Source organism: Tympanuchus pallidicinctus, unplaced genomic scaffold (assembly GCF_026119805.1).
Source record: "Tympanuchus pallidicinctus isolate F22 unplaced genomic scaffold, pur_lepc_1.0 scaffold1, whole genome shotgun sequence".
In the NCBI taxonomy this organism is placed as follows: domain Eukaryota; kingdom Metazoa; phylum Chordata; class Aves; order Galliformes; family Phasianidae; genus Tympanuchus; species Tympanuchus pallidicinctus.
In genome coordinates, this window is record NW_026294618.1 from 103,384,006 (window position 1) to 103,400,485 (window position 16,480).

The 16,480-nt window shown below is 37.5% G+C and overlaps 1 protein-coding gene across 7 annotated transcripts in view; it reads left to right on the forward strand.

Moving 5' to 3' along the window:
- The window catches only part of KIF16B (kinesin family member 16B), a 133,949-nt gene that overhangs the window by 62,534 nt on the left and 54,935 nt on the right, over positions 1-16,480 (forward strand). For 5 of the 7 annotated variants that reach the window (XM_052676623.1, XM_052676239.1, XM_052676499.1 and 2 more), the window contains 6 exons: positions 2,385-2,467; positions 2,646-2,734; positions 9,799-9,831; positions 10,159-10,212; positions 11,718-13,073; positions 16,204-16,362. In XM_052676623.1, the coding sequence (XP_052532583.1) occupies positions 2,385-2,467; positions 2,646-2,734; positions 9,799-9,831; positions 10,159-10,212; positions 11,718-13,073; positions 16,204-16,362 (1,774 nt within the window). The remainder of the gene's footprint in view (positions 1-2,384; positions 2,468-2,645; positions 2,735-9,798; positions 9,832-10,158; positions 10,213-11,717; positions 13,074-16,203; positions 16,363-16,480) is intronic. The other 2 variants (XM_052676330.1, XM_052676551.1) reach the window with 1 other exon arrangement.

Below are 16,480 nucleotides of genomic sequence, written 5' to 3' on the forward strand. Positions count from 1 at the left end.
TTCTTCATATTTATTTCCTATGCTCTCTGGTCATTTTTGTGTTGGAGTTCACCCATTAAGTTACCAGATCAAAGGTCCGTAAATGATAGGCTGGTTCTGTATGGTTCTTGTTGCTGTTCTTCATACTGTCAGTGTATTTATGAAACCTTTTGTTCTTTGCCATTTAACTTTCAAGGAGAATAAGAATTGTTGCTTAGAGTAAACAAATAAAAAGCAAACAGCATAGCAAATCCAGTTATGTTTCCATGACAACATTAACACTGTGCATTTGCATTCTGATGGGGAACTGCATTGTATAATAACAGGTAATCTAACCTGATGTTTAGGAGTTATTTGACAGTGTAGCTTTGATCAAAACGTTTTTTTCTTTAATAGGTTTTCATGTTGCATATCTCAGTTCTGTCAAATGGAAGTTAAGACTGTACTTATTCCTTAATGGTAGAATAATTAAAAAATAAGAAGCATGTGGAGGTCCCATCATGCAAAAAGTAGCATGATGGTATAATAATGCCTATGACATCCTAGGATAAAAAGGAGGAATGTAATAGGAGAAGTGGAAGAATTGTATTTCTCCATGTAATCTGCTCTTTCACCATCATGGTGTACTAAATTGAGCAAAGCGGTCCAGTGGCTGGCAGCCCTGCTCGTGGCACAAGTGGGTGGAATTACAGGATCTTTAAGGTCCCTTCCAACCCAAAGCATTCTGTGAATTTAAATACTTCCATAAGTATAGAAAGTGACATGCACACATCTCTTTCCCCCTGTTCAAACTGAAGCCAGGTCCTCCCTGGAAGAGAAACACAGTCGTCGTTCATATGAGCTGCCATCTGGTTTTGAATATCATGTGCTGCTTTTAAGCCTTTCTCCTATATTTTTAGATGCGTGAAGTTAGGAACACGAATCTATATCTGTATTCATTTATTTAAGTACCTACCTGCTATCTAGTAGTGTAATCAAAAAGATTTACAATTATATTAATCTTCATCTGAAAGTAACCAAGGTCATTTTACTGACATCCTCACCATCTCCTCTGCTAAAGTCATCAAAACAGCCTTCCCAGCAGATATCAAGAATGGGATAGGGAGGTGTTTGTCTATTTTGCCAGCATGTGAAGACTAGCAACTGTTACACCCTTTCCACTACAGTACCATGACTACCAGGGACCCCTTCTAATATGCTTACATTAAAAAACAGATGTGCCTGGCACACTTCATGAAGGAAAGGTCAACTGGTGGTGTCACATAAATCACAAAGGTGGTATCAAAGTGCCTTTGCGATACAGTCTGCATACGGATCAGTGAAACGTTACTCTTTTTAAGATTTGACAAGGTAAACTGTTTGGTCCAAGATTTGATCTGTTGTGCAGACAACAAGAAGTGATACTGTGATTGTGGAGCCTTTTGTCATTGATTTATCAGGACTGAATGGGGTCGATGTTCCAAACTGAGCTAATTTATGAGGACCGTTCCTCATTAAGGACAGCATTTCATTCTCACACAATAACAAGTTGTATGAAGAGGTTGTAAGTGCATTTTTTTCCAGGTTGTAAGTGTAATAGGATCCTTTTTCTTCTAAAAGTAACTCACACTGACAGATAAATGCTTGGTTTTGTTGTGATTAAGTTGGAAGGCTTCATTTTTACAAGAGTAGTGAAACATCACAGACAGTTTACTTTTTAGTAGGAAGGTATTAATCTAGGCATACCATACTTATAATGTTATAAGAATTGCCCAGGATCACATTATATGTGGATCTGTACCATAACTGATTAAATACCATAATGGATAGGAAGTGAGCAGTATGAATTATTCAAGATTCTTCCCTGAGAAAATAACTACTGAGTATAAAGGACTAATAATCTTGTTCTGAGTGATGACAAACTTCAGCATTCTTCTACCTAAAGAAGAAAAAGGTTAATGGGACTACAAATGAAGGAAAAGTAGAGGTGAAATGGAATTTTACTTCGATCAGTAGTGGGTGAATGATGATTAGTTTGTTCTTAGTCATATTTATGGATGTTCCCATGGTGTTTGGTACCTGCTGGTAGCCTCCAAAGTAGTACTGTTGTAGAGTGTATAGGTCAGATTGGGTCAGTTGCTATGATTGCTTTCTCTTCCTATCCTTAATCTAAACTGCATGAGTATAGTTGACCTTTGTGTGTGTGAACATGTGTTCTTTTAAGTAGGAAGAAGAAGGAATAAAATATGCACATCTGTTAACAAAGCTGTGACTAAATGTTGTTATACACTTGAATTGTCAAAATGCATTTTCATTTTGTTCTGATTTAATGGGAAGCTTTGCTTACATATTGGATGACTGAAAAATCATTTGGCATTTCCTGGTACATTCTGTTGACAGTAAATGGTATGTGTTTTTCTCATCAGGTGCTGTGATATTACTTGGAAGAACCAATATGTTTCGTTTTAACCATCCCAAAGAAGCTGCTAAACTAAGGGAAAAAAGAAAGGTAAGATTAAATCAGCATCTGGGGGAATTTAAATCCCTTCACAACTTTCTTGCTAATGCAGGCACACATTGATCATTGTAGAACTTGTTTTGTTTTGCTTCACATAGAATATTTCATGAAGTGAAACAAGACATCAGTTTTTTGTCTAACACATACATTTTTTATGGTCTATTGTTAGAGTGGACTGCTGTCTTCCTTCAGTTTGTCTATGACAGATCTTTCAAAATCTTGTGAGAACCTATCAGCTGTTATGCTTTATAATCCAGGGTGAGTATATTCAAAAATGCTGTTGTAAAAATTGCAACTGTTCTTCATTTTCGTTGTTGGAATGTTCCAAATGGCAGTGTTAGAAACCATTTTGTTCTCAATTTAACAGTACATACATACTGAATAATGGGCTTCTGAATGAGCTGAGAACTTTCACAAAATGTTATTTGAGCTAGAACTTCACATTCATTCTAGAAAATGGAGTGACAGGACACCAAGGAGCTTTCCATCCTGCTTAAAACTTGCTTTTAGCTGGGATCTCACTATTGAAATGCAAGAATTGTAACTGCACCAGCAAACAGCCTTAGTAACAAATCTGGCACAGAGAAAGTTGTTGTATTGGAGTTCTAGAGGAAAGATTTGGCATTATATAACCAGGGCTGTTCAGCACAGTAATGATATCCCAAATTTTACAAATTTTATCCTTTCTTCAGAATTACAAGGTAAGTATTTTTCATAAGACAAATGCATTGTAAACAGAAAATTTAAGATTTCTAAAGTTTGTATAAACCCAATGAAGACATTAAAAAAGCTTTGAAATAGATGTCTGTAAGTTCTCACTATATATGTCTTAGTAGGTGGCCTGGTTAGGATATGGAAAATCATTTTATTATGCAGTTAGGAAGAAACAGAATGTTTGTTGTGGAGAAGCTGATTTTAATGTCTTTCCCAGTGTTCTTTAAGTGATTTATGGAGAATGATGGCATTTTGTTCTATTTCCTTCTTTTTTTTTCCAGTAGCTAGTGCCTGTGTTTCACATTGAGAATGAGATGATACTCTTTAACCACCCATGTGCTTCTGAAAAATCGTCAGTAAATTGAATTACAGGCTTGGGTAGAGCAGATTTATTCCTAAATTCTACTGTGGGGCTGTTCTGTATCTGTTAGAACTTAGGAAGATCAGACAGATAATAACAACTGAAGTTAAACTGTCTCTTTAATACTGAGTGTATCTAACAACATTGCTTTAAATGTGACTGTTGCTCTTTTGCTAACTACCTACAAGAGACCCTGTGTAATAACATTGCATCAAATGCTGTAATTGTTGTTCTTTTGCTGCTAAACTATCCACAGAGAACACAGGCAAGGCAGCAAGTTGTTCATAAATTGTCTTTTTTTTCTGAGACAGAGAAGAAAGAGAAGGTTTTAAAAAAAAAAGTGTGGATATATTTGTATCATTTTTTTCCTATGTCCTTAATCTTTTCAAATGGTTAGACCAAAACTTCTAATGACAGCTGTTAGCTCTGTATTTCCTGAGGGCTGTGGAAATTTCCTGTTTTCTTTGTTACTCAGGGTATTGATCTACACTGGGGTACCACGAGCTTTTCTCTGTGTAATTTCTCACATACTGTTAGGAATAATTGCATTCTACTGCACAGTGCTGGCCTTAACTTTGCAGAGAGCATAAATTAGGACAGATTGTTTCAGAATTGCTTCACTTTTAGCCTTTCAGATTTACAGCAAAATATAACAGCGTGGACGTGGCCTATTTGAAGGTTGGGTTCAGAATGAACTTCTCTTACCAGTGAGTTCATACTGCTACATCCTGTCTTGCAGAGAGGAATTTTTCCACGATCCTTTTGTAAAAGTAAATTTAAAAAAAAAAAGTTGCTTGACCTGGGATGGAGCAGATCTCACAAATTCTTTTTAAATTCTTCCAACATTTTGTGCAATATCATTTCTTTTTTCCTCATCATATTTTCCACTAGCTTGCCTTATTTTCTGGAGCTCATACAATATGACTGATATAATTATCAGTGTATTCAACAGTTTTTAGAAACTCTCCCCATTTATTATGTCCTATAACTTGTATGTTCCTGGCTTTTTGGGGGCATAATAACAGTGAGCAATTTCTGGTGAAATGGAAGATTAGGTGAAAACCCTCTTCATATTCTTGAACTCCTTCATGCCTGTGCTTCATTGGACTGTAAACTATGAGCAGAGGGTTAATAATCTTGTCCTGCTATTCTGCAGTCAGTTAATCTTTCTGAACTGCCTTGCAGTATTTTGTCTTACTTGACTTGTAAATACAAGCAAGCATTTTGGTTAAGGCTCACATTACAGGAGGAATGCATGTCTGCCACTTGATTTTAATTAATAATACCTGTCTGTTTCAGCTACTGCTAAGTACATTTGTTTTTTGGGGTGAGGAAGCTCGTAGTAGTTGTCAGTTCACTATTTAGACTCTTATCCCTACATTTAGATACTTTAACAATGTTTAAAACAATATATGCCATACCTAATGATACACTTTGCTCGCGTGTGGCAGAGGTGGTTCTCATTCTAATAGATCAGTGACTAAAGAAAAAATATCTCAAACATGGCTGGTTTTACTGCTTTTATGACTGCTACAACAAGAAGCTAGACTAGGTAGACTCTGAAGCCTGCACTGCACTGCTTGGTCTTGTAAATTAGTAGAAGAAAGCCTGTTCCATAATCAGTGCAGCTTTCTGGACAGCAGTTTGGCAATAGCAGCTTTTCAGTTTAGGCTTCGTGACAGTTTTATTGATATTGATGCTGAAACTGTTTTCTTTCCTTTTCCTCAATTGTGACAGTGCTGTTTTTTTGTTTTGTTTTTTTTCCTGATGATGTGTTGAGCTTGTCCAAATAGGTGTAATTCCACAGAAAGTATCACTGTAAGGGAAACAGGTGGCTGAGGTAATTACAAGTTAGAAAACATGCTTTGAGTAAAGCAGTTCCCAAGCATTTAGGGCTCAGTAATACACAGGACAAGTGGTTCAATATCCATAAAGAGTCAGCTTGCAATACAGGACATGGACCATGACGACAGTGGGCTGAGATAGGCTCAGTGGTAAGCCAGTTGTGGTATTCTTTTCTTTGTTTGTGGGATGTCTGTAGGTGGCCTGCACTGTGCCTGTTAATTTGGTACTTCCACCCTTTCCTCCCTCCAGTTTCAGTTCTGATAACCTACAGGCTGGTAGCTGAATTAGCAATTTCTGGAGGTTGCAGTAAACATTATGTAGCGTCCAGAATCCATACCAGTCAGTGGTGGAAGAGCCTGTGGGCTACCCCTTTCAGTTCAGAACAAATAACATAAGTGACAGCTGCTTTGTGTATGTGTGTGTGTGTGTATGGCTATGAGGTCTCCTTATGTAGCTGGCTGAAGTTTTTGGATTTCTGGATGTGTCATTAAGAGATTGTTTCCTTTGAAGCTGTATGCGATCTGGACTTATTTCAGAGCCTGAGAGAAAGTGTTAGCTCCTGATTTAAAATAGTGCTTACTGAAAAGAACAGTAAAAGAAAACAAAACCAAAGAAACTTGTAATGATTGGTAATACCTCTTAAAGCACGTGGCATTAGCTAGTTTCTCAGCCCTGTTTTCAGAGTACATTGTGCTTGTTATTCTAAAATGAAGAAAATGAGAGAATAGGGACAGCTTATGTTCCTTTGAAAAAGATTCAGCTTTTGAACAGACTTCATGTTCTTGCAAGTAAATGCAACTAAAACCACTCTTTTTTTTTATTTGGGAAGAAAACCCATATCACCAAATTAGCTCTGTAGGCTAAGAACAATGTCCGAATTAGCAGTTGATTTTTAAATTTGGTTTTTCAGTCCCTAAACATTTATTGGTGGTCACTGGGACATCATGTGTAACAAGGTCTCTGCACTGCCTTAGCACGTCTGCTCAGTGCCACTTGAGTTCTTTGAGACTTCATTCCACTCTCAGCTGCATATGGTTGTTCCCAACTTCTGTGTACTGAAATGTTGCTTTCTTTAAAGATGGTAACATGTAGATTTTTGCTCATTTTATTTGCGTGTTCCTCATAGGAAAATCAGTTACCTGAAGTGTGTTTTCAGGTGGGTGGTCTGTGTGTGTGGCTTCTGTTGTGTGGGTTTTTTTTTGTTGAGTTGGTTGTTGATTTCCTGTTAATGTTTGTTCTGCTCATTCCCAATCTTTTTCTCTAATCCAGTGTCATGCAACACTGCTTAAGGTAATAAGCTCTGAGTAAAACAGTTTTTCTCATAGATTTGTGTTGAAGATTTCATTTATGGGCCTTTTGTAAACTGTATTATACTGTAACTGTGAAACCACTCATGAGAAACCTTCATTTGTCTTCAGCGTGTTGGTTTTCTTTTTTAATTAATCTCATGCACTGAGCTACTGAACAGCATTGTAGCATCTCTGTAGTCTTGCTAGTATTCAGTCTTTCCTAATAGATGTAGTACCAGATCACACTTTTGTGCTGTGTAAATTAGGCTATTGTGGCATTGAACCAGTCCAACTGACTTCCTTTTCTCTGCAGCTTATCTGCACTGTCCTTATCTCTAGATATAGCATGTTCTCCAGGAAAATGGTGACTATTTAATTCTACACTGATCAGATTAAGTTCTTTTATGGTAGATCTACAAAAGAAAGAGTAAATTCTAGTCTTTAATATCTCTATTTTTTTTTTTTAATTTCAAGCTATACTTTTTTCTATTCACAGTAGTGCTCACATTAATAAAGAGAATAGAGATCATGAGACAAACTATTTTATTAAGGATAGACTAAACCATAGAACATCAGTCTTGCATCTGTACTTTGTCAAATTGGCAGTGATTTCTTACAGCCAGTGCTGTTTTTGGTGATGCTGAGACTTTATTTTAGCAACTTCTTTAAGAGGGAAAGTTCCTGTGATCACTGCTTGTGCTGCTTCCCCAGATCCTCTCCTGTCCTGAAAGAACTCTGAGCTCTTAACCAGTTTGAAGCAAATGTTGCAGAGGTAGTGGTATCAAAAGTAATGAATTCCTAAATGTGTGGAGAAAATGAGCATCCGGATGAGGAAGGCGTGTTGTTTTTACACCCGTGGAAATAAAGGCTGCAGTGTGAGCATGAGGGATGGAGAACAGAGACACTCCACATGGCAGCAGAAAACCTTCAGTGGAGCTCCAGCCTCTTTGGGTGTGAGTGCATCTGTGCACTGGCAATAGACAGGGCTGCATTAGGCCTTCTGTTCATAGGACTGTACCTTACCTTTACCAAAATGCATTAAATGTAGGTTTTTAGAACGGGTGGATGTGGTGCTTGGAAGCTGTTGGTCGGGATGTTGGTGGTGATCTGTATTTATCTTTGGGAAGCAGCCATTTACTCGGGAGAATGAACTGCTTTTGCATAGTTCATTCCTGTCTTTCCCAAAGAGCCCTTTCAGCAGCTGGAGCTTTGCTTTGGTGTACAGTAGGACTGATTGCCACTGCCAAAGGTGCTAGAGACGCTTCATCAAAGGGAAAATCATAGAGTTTTCACCGCAGACTTGTTTTTATATTGTTTTCCTTCTATCAGATCTCAATGAAAAGCCACTTACCATTTTTTATGTCTCTATATCAAATGTTTGCCAAATCTTCTGTTTTACAAGGCTGTCACAACATCAAGAGATTTTGCTTTGGGTTTTGTGCATTATGTTAGCAGATCAGAAATGTTTTATTTCTCTGTGCCATAACTAATCACGGGCATACTTGTAAATCATCTTTGCTGACTATCTTAGCAAACATGGCTTGCATCTGACAGTGCTTAATGGACATCTGTATTTCTGAACTCCAGATCCCTAGGATCTGTATTATTTTGGACTGAGATAATGATGAATGTGGCCATGCCCTGGCTATGAAGTGAGAGCTAGCAGCAATGAATTCTGGAGGCAGACTGGAGCAAAACAGAGGGATTTTCAACTGTCATATTAAAAAAAAAGTTATTAACCAATGGATAGGGCTTTTGCCTTCTGAAGATCTGTTGAGATTGCTTCTTGTCCTGCCTTTTTTTTTTTTTTGCATAACTTTGTGGATTTTGCATTGCTGCTACAGGAATTGTGATGGATTTAAAAATACTTCAGTTCTCATCTCTTCTTGTGCTCTGTCATTAAGATAGTGCCTACAATGTCCATCCCAGATGTACTCTTAGTGTAAAGGTGAAAGAGCTCCTGGTGAAACATCGATTAGAAAGCTCTGAATGTCTGGAGCTGCGTATAGAAATCTATATTTGCAAGTCTCTTAGGCATTGCAGAAGGCATTTTTAATATAAGTTTGTGAGAGATGGGAAAAAGTGGTGTTTTTAAAACTGATATTTCTTCACTAATCCAGTGGTCAGAATGATGCTTTTTGAGCATTGTGGAATCATGGTTTACTTGAGTTGTTTTCTAAACATTACGTTAGCAGTGTATTTTTTTGCATGTTTCCAAGGGCAGTTCCTTTTTGCCACGGGTAATTTCATGAGTTTGGAAAGAAATATTAAATATACCATAGTTCTAAAACACCTGCCTATTTAATTGCAGTCATGACGTCTTAAATTGCAGTTCCACTAATAATTCAAGTTAGCTCATGGTGCAATCTTGCATTTTTTTCAGTGTTAATGAACCATCTCACCTGCAAACTGCTAAAGCTGTCAGAGGTCTGGAATAACTGGAGATTTGTGTGTTTAGTTGAATATTTCAGCCCACATTTAGGCTCTTTACGCTGTAAAAAAGCACAGAAAATATTTATTTTGGAAGACTGCCTTAAAGAATATAAATCTGTTAGAGGAAATTAAAATAAGAGGGAGACTTCTGTACTACTGTAATAACGGCCGATATTAAAAGTGACAGAAAATACCTCCTCATCATTACTCAGAACCGTATCAAACTAAGCACACTGAAGTCTCAAAATATTTGAGGTAAAGAAGTTTGCGTTGTGTTCTGTGCTGGAGCGTTTCACTTTGCAGGATCGTGCTTTTTCAGCCTCACTGATGGCATCACAGCAATGTGTTGTTTCTATTGGGAGGAAGAGGCAGAACCACGAGCATGCAGTAGCACCATTTCAGAGCTCTTTCACTTCTCAGAGCAGGCCAAGCTAATAAACCATAGGATTACCAGATCGATTAACAGCCATTGGCACTTGTAAAACATGTTCAGAAAGAATCACTATGTAAATTTTACTTTGAATTGTGATGTAATTGACTGTTCCACAGATCTAACCTACTTAACCTCTAATAAAACAAACCGTTGGCGATGTTAAAATATTCTATACTGCTGTTGTGGTTTTTTTCTATCAATTCCTCTCTTAATTGATTGCTCTGTTTCCCCCTACCTCCCATGGCAGTCTTTTCCCTGTGAAAGGACCGATCTGTTTAAGGTAGAGAAATTCAATTCCTATCTATTGATTGCCATGTCCGCATGTAGTTAACTTACAGAGGCTATCCTAATCATTTCTGGTTTTTTGTCTTTACTTTTTAAATAGATTTTTTTCTTTTCTCTTAGGAATTCATTTTTCTGTTTGTTCTCAAGTGTCTGACAGCATGATATCTAATTTGTAACTCTAATGAAGGAAATATTTTCTTTTATTGTAGAAAGTAGTTCATAAAACTTTTTTCATTCACATCATTATTACAATCTTTTAAGCAGACACTGTGAAGTGCACTGTATATTCTTTTTCTAATATATATGTCTATTTTTTAATCAGACTGGAATTTGAAAGACAACAACGAGAGGAACTTGAAAAATTAGAAAGCAAAAGGTAACATCATTCTCTGGTCTTTGTGTCTATGTGTTTGTATATATGTATGCACACATACATCATGGGCTCATTTAAATCATCAGTTTTGAATCACAGTGTTGGTAAGTAGAGGATGCTGTTACAAATATTTGTGTCTTGTTAATTGTTTTTTCCCCTTTATAAAACTTTAGTTGGAGTACTGTAGATTCTCACTGATTAATAACCAGATAGACAAGCTTCACTGTAGCAAAGTAAATACTAAGCAGCTGTAGTAATGATATGTGCATATTATTAATACTTACCAGAACATGATTTAAAACACAAAAGGAAGTATTGTCAACTGGAGAACTGACCTGGTTGATCAGATTCATCATACCTGCTAGGCTTTTAAAAGTAATAGATTTCATCTTGTTGGAGATCACAGCACTGATTAGACTCAAAAGCTGAAAGACTCTTTCTAAATTGTTTGCTGGGTTTTGAAAGAGCTGTTTAGATAGTTAGAATAAGTTAAGCTAAAAACCAAAATAAATGTCAACACCAAAAAGCCTCAAACCCAATCTCAGAACAATTAGGAGACATAGAATCACTGATACTTATCCTCTTAGTTATGTTGGTAGGCCTTGAGTTCAGCTTATGCATGAGCTTTAATTTCTAAAGTCTCAGTTCTTCAAATCTCACTTGGAACTCACTAGAAACTTTAAATGGGTTATTGCATGGGACGTGATTTATCTTAAAGTTATTCCAACTGCATCTGTTCCTTAGCTTATATTCCTGTTTATCAGTCATTCTGTTGGGTTCACTAAAAGAGAAGGCACGGTTTCTGTTCAACTACTGAATCCAATTTGGTGAGGAAAATAGCAAATAAAGTCCTTTGGTTAAATGTTGTCTGTATGAAAATAAGTGTGTAAATACATATGCTTACTCTTCACTGTGCAGTGTATTCCATCAGTATTTTTACTGGCTAGGATAGAGCTAACAGTCTAATAGTATTCCACGTAAATGCTATCTAATATGTTTTCTTATAGTTTCATATATCTACGGCTGTGCATGTTGAAATCTGTACTATTTGTCTCAAGTATTCATTCATTTCCAAGGAGTACAAGATTTTAGCCTGTAGCAAAACAAAATTATTTAAAAGGAAGAAAAAAAAAAGTGATCCCTATCTAAACATTTTTAACTGCCTAGGGTTTTGTTGTCATGGAATCACAGAATGGCCTGAGTTGAAAAGGACCACAATGCTCATCTAGTTTTAACCCCCCTGCTGTGTGCAGGCTCACCAACCAGCAGACCAGGCTGCCCAGAGCCACATCCAGCCTGGCCTTGAATGCCTGCAGGGATGGGGCATCCACAGCCTCCTTGGGCAACCTGTGCCAGTGCATCACCACCCTCGGGGTGAAAAACGTCCTCCTCATATCTAACCTAAACCTCCCTTGTCTCAGTTTAAACCATTCCCCCTTGACCTATCCCTATCCACCCTCGTAAAAAAAAAAAAGGTAGATATGTTTCATGTAAATGTTTTCTTGTAGGAAACAGATAGAAGAGATGGAGGAAAAACAAAGATCTGACAAAGCAGAGCTTGTAAGAATGCAACAAGAAGTAGAGTCCCAGCGCAAGGAAACAGAAATAGTACAGCTGCAAATTCGAAAACAGGAGGAGAGTCTGAAGCGCAGAAGTGTTCACATTGAGAGCAGGTTGAAGGATTTGCTGGCTGAAAAAGAGAAATTCGAAGAAGAGAGATTGAGGGAACAACAGGAGATAGAACTTCAAAAGAAGAAGCAGCAGGAGGAAATTTTTGCCCGTGTCAAAGAGGAATTGCAGCGCCTACAGGAACTTAATCATAAAGAAAAAGCAGAAAAAATGCAGATTTTCCGAGAACTGGAAAAACTTAAAAAGGAGAAGGATGAACAGGAAATCAAGCTGGAATCAGAAAAAAAGAGAATTGAAGAACAAGAAAGGGAGCAGATGATGCTTGTGGCTCATCTAGAGGAGCAGCTTCGAGAGAAACAGGTCATGATACAGCTCCTCAAGAGAGGCGACGTACAAAGAGTCGAAGAAGAGAAGAGAGATCTTGAAGATATCAGGGAATCTCTTTTGAAAGTCAAAGAAGCCCGATCTGAAGGTGAGGAAAACTGTGAAGAGTTAGAAAAAGCCCAGCATAGCTTTATAGAGTTTAAAAAGAAACAGCTAGAACAGTTGACTATACTGGAAAAAGATTTGGTTCAACAACTGAATCACCTAGAGGAGGAAATAGCACGTGAAAGAGAAACTCTGGAGCATTTAAAACTTGTTGAGGAAGAACATGTAAATCTCAAGAAGGATGATGAAAACTTCGGGGATGCTGTGCTCAAGGCTGAAGAATTTGACATGATAAAGCCAGCGGAATACAGGCTTCAATCTAAAGTACGCCAGTTTGAGTACCTGAAGAGTAATCATTTGCCAGCTCTGCTGGAAGAAAAGCAAAGAGCCTCTGAAGTCCTTGATAGAGGCTTGTTAGGATTAGATAATACTCTGTATCAAATAGAGAAAGAAATAGAAGATAAAGAAGAGCAGCTTGCACAATATAGAGCTAGCACAAATCAGTTGCAGCAGCTTCAGGAAACATTTGAATTCACAGCCAATGTAGCTCGGCAGGAAGAAAAAGTTCGGAAGAAGGAAAAAGAAATCCTTGAATCAAGGGAAAAACAGCAGAGAGAGGCATTGGAACAAGCTGTAGCTAAGTTAGAAAGAAGGCACTCTGCTTTGCAACGTCGTTCTACAATAGACTTTGAAATTGAAGAGCAGAAGCAGAAGCTTGCCACATTGAACAACAGCTGCAGTGAGCAGGCTGGCCTGCAGGCGAGTCTGGAAGCTGAGCAAAAAGCCCTTGAACAAGACCGGGAGCGGTAAGTGTTAGGATAGCATCAATATTTAGAGCCTGTAGTTCACTGAAAGTGAGTCATTTTATGCCTTGGATTTTGAGGGGACAGTTTGTTGTGTGTCTCACTGTTTGAGCTTCTAATTTTAAGTAGTTTGCTCACGACTGAGGTTGCACATTGCTTTTCAGTTAATCCAAGTAAACCAGTGGGATGTTTAATTTTTTGTTACTGGCTTTAGGACTAAGCAAAGTAGTCTGCCATATATCAGTGTAAAATTCAGATGCTTGCATCCAGCCCTATGTGATGGCAAACCCTTTTAGGTACAGAAACATTGTCTGCACCCTTCTGCACACTTTTATGTACACACGATATTTGGAGCTGTACTGTAGCATTCATGCCAAGTGTAGAAGGCTCAGAGGAAAGTGATTCAGGTAAAGAGGGTTCTTCCTTTGCAGAAGGAAAGGAAGAATTTTTAATTTAATTTTTGGCCAAAGAAAAAATCCCCTGGGATTGGTGGACTCAATCCATGCAGTCTGGAAAAAGGCAAAATGAGCATTTTAAAACATATTGTCTGATTTGCTAATGCTGCAGCTTGAAAACCTGTCATTACTGGTGGAAAAAAATGATTCTGTTTTTCATGAGGTAGAATTTGTGGTTTGATTTTTAAATTTTATAGTGATTATGGGATTCTTCTTTTGCAAGCACTTCAAAGCAGATGCTCAATGAGAAAAATCAGAAAAAAATACCTATCTGTAGCCAAATCCATGAGCTCTTCTGTATCTCATTTCTTTTAAACTGTTATCAGGAGATAATAGTTCCTTTCTACACCCTGCATAGAGAGCACTTTTTCAACATTTAAAGCTGCATTGTATGGCTTTTAGTTAGACGTTTTCAATACTGAGTTATCATTCTGTCATAGATGTTTGCCTTTATGTTTTGTAATTGTCTTGAAGAACATGTAATCTAGCTTTCTGCACTGAGCATCTCACTTGAATAAAGCCATCTATAAGCAGCTGGAGCTTCCAGAAAAATAGGTGGCTTCTTAGTTAGCCCTCAAGAGATTGCTGGGTTGTGTGGTAAGTGGAAAAAAACATATCGTCAGCTAGAAGAATGAAGCTGGAAAAGGATTCCTCAGAAGTAAAAAGATTTATTTTTTTCCCTTGTTTACTTTAAAATCCTTTTGCACAAACTAAATACAACTTTGTAGTCTTTCAGTGAGTGCCCCAGGGCCCTGAATAGCTTAGTGCAGAATGTCGTTTATCTGCTCACAGGGAGAGCTGCATTCTTGTGAATGATGTGGCAAAAGAAAATGTTAAGAGAATCGTTAAATATTTCAGCCTACTTCTATAAACATAATGCACGAATGTCTGAGTTTACACTGCACAGTGTAAATTGTGATGTCCTGGGCACTTGAATTGCGTGCGTTTCTTATTTTAATCCAGGAGGCATTTTGTGATGCTGTGCTCTGGAAGAAGAGATAGTGCTAACTATCTAAAAATGTGTAAATCCAGTGTTCATTTGAAATGTTATATTAACCTAGGTCCATCCTAACTGGATGAAATTTCCAGTTTGAATAATGTTAGCTCAGAATCTCACTCACCTACAGGGGTAACCCCTCAGATGATAATTTGAAGTGAATTTGTGCTGGAATATCTCATGTGAGCTTTGTCTTTATTAGCAGGGATTTAGAGCAATAGAATGAGCGTCATATAACCTCTGAGGCAGTGGGATGCATTGCTCAGAAGGGGCAAGGAGCAGATCATTGGCAGATGCATCACACAGCTGGATAAGCGTATAGCTATAGGAAATGATATCTTTTGATAGGAGGATGTTTACAAATTGGGGGATAAGATATATTCCCTTAATATAATTCTGATTTTTGTGGTTAAATTGATTTTCCATAGATGCAAGCACTCCCCCGTATCCATCAGCCATCTCCCATCCACTTTCCTGCAGGATGCAAGATTGTTTTCCTGCTAATCATAAGAAACAGATGGTTTCTGGCTGTGCTGCATAAAGTACTCAAAAAATGAAGTAACAATTCAGCCTGCTTTACTCCTGCCTGAGCCCCTCAGCATTTGTGCTCTCTTCAGTTTTCTGTACTAACCTTCAGGGAGGGATAAAATAGTTGTAGCATTATGCTTCAATCTGGATACACGCAACTGCAGTTGAGGTGCTAGAATCCTTGCTTTGGATTATTCCCCTTCCTTTTGCAAGAACTTTTGTTTTACTCTGTAATTTTTGAGTAAACCTGAGAAAAACAATTAACTTCAGAGACAAAAGCTGTAAGGGCAATGGGGAAGTTTATTACTGTATTACTAATCTAATGTTGGCCACATTTTAAGTGAATATCATGTTCTGCAGATTACTTTGTTAAAATAGTTTGACAAGGTGATAAATATTGCAAGAAGTCCTTGTTTCATACTGGATGCCTCAGGCAGTTTCAGTCTAAACTACTGTGTCTGATTTTATATATTCTATTCTGTGCATAAATCTGGCTGATACGATATTTATTCTATGGTTAGAGAAAGTGAGGTGTTCTCCGTTTCAAAAGATGATTTATAAACAATTTGAAATCAATTATAGGCTTTATTTGGTAAATTTTCAACTGTATATGCGTGCAGACAGGAGGAATAACTGAAAAAATAGAAGATTTATGTATATAACATACAGTTATTAAGATTTTCTCAGCAAATGTGTCCTGCCTCATTGCTGTTTTAGGTTGTCTTTGTTTTTGGGATTACTGCTATATTTTGAGATACCTCAGCTTATTTCCCCATGTATTCATTTACTTTACACTAGAACGTGAATAACTGAGATCTTCAATAAAGTTCTGTAATGAGGGAAAGCTTATTCAAATTACCCTAATAGATAGATTTAGTCTTCCTGAATTAATATTAAATGCACTGAGGTAGATATCACTGAAAGACTTTGGTGTTGTTTTATTTAGTTTAGCTTTGCTGTGGTAATCTGTTATTGAGCCATCCCTACTTTCCTATCTAAATTTGCCTAAAGAACAATTAGTATGCTCATATCTTCACAAATATTTATAACTAAGATCTTGCATACATGGATTGCAGTGTAATTACAAGAACTGTGGGCAGCAATGACACCTTAAAACAGACAACCCAAATTACATTTTAGATTTTCTTTGTAGCCTGGACCAGGAAATTCAGCAACTGAAGCAAAAAATATACGAGGGTGATGCTGGTCAGAAAGGAAATCATGGAACATCAGAGGAGAGAGTGTCCCATAGCAACTCCCCAACAAGCCCAACAAAGCCACAGCCACCCCTTTCTCCACTGGTTGATGACAGGTAGGTAACCTGGATTTCCGCAGTGTTTTGATATAAATGGAGTAGAAAATAAATACTTTGTAAGATTGTCCTGCCAGCATTGGACTGTAATTAAATAATGTAACTGTACTTAAAGAAG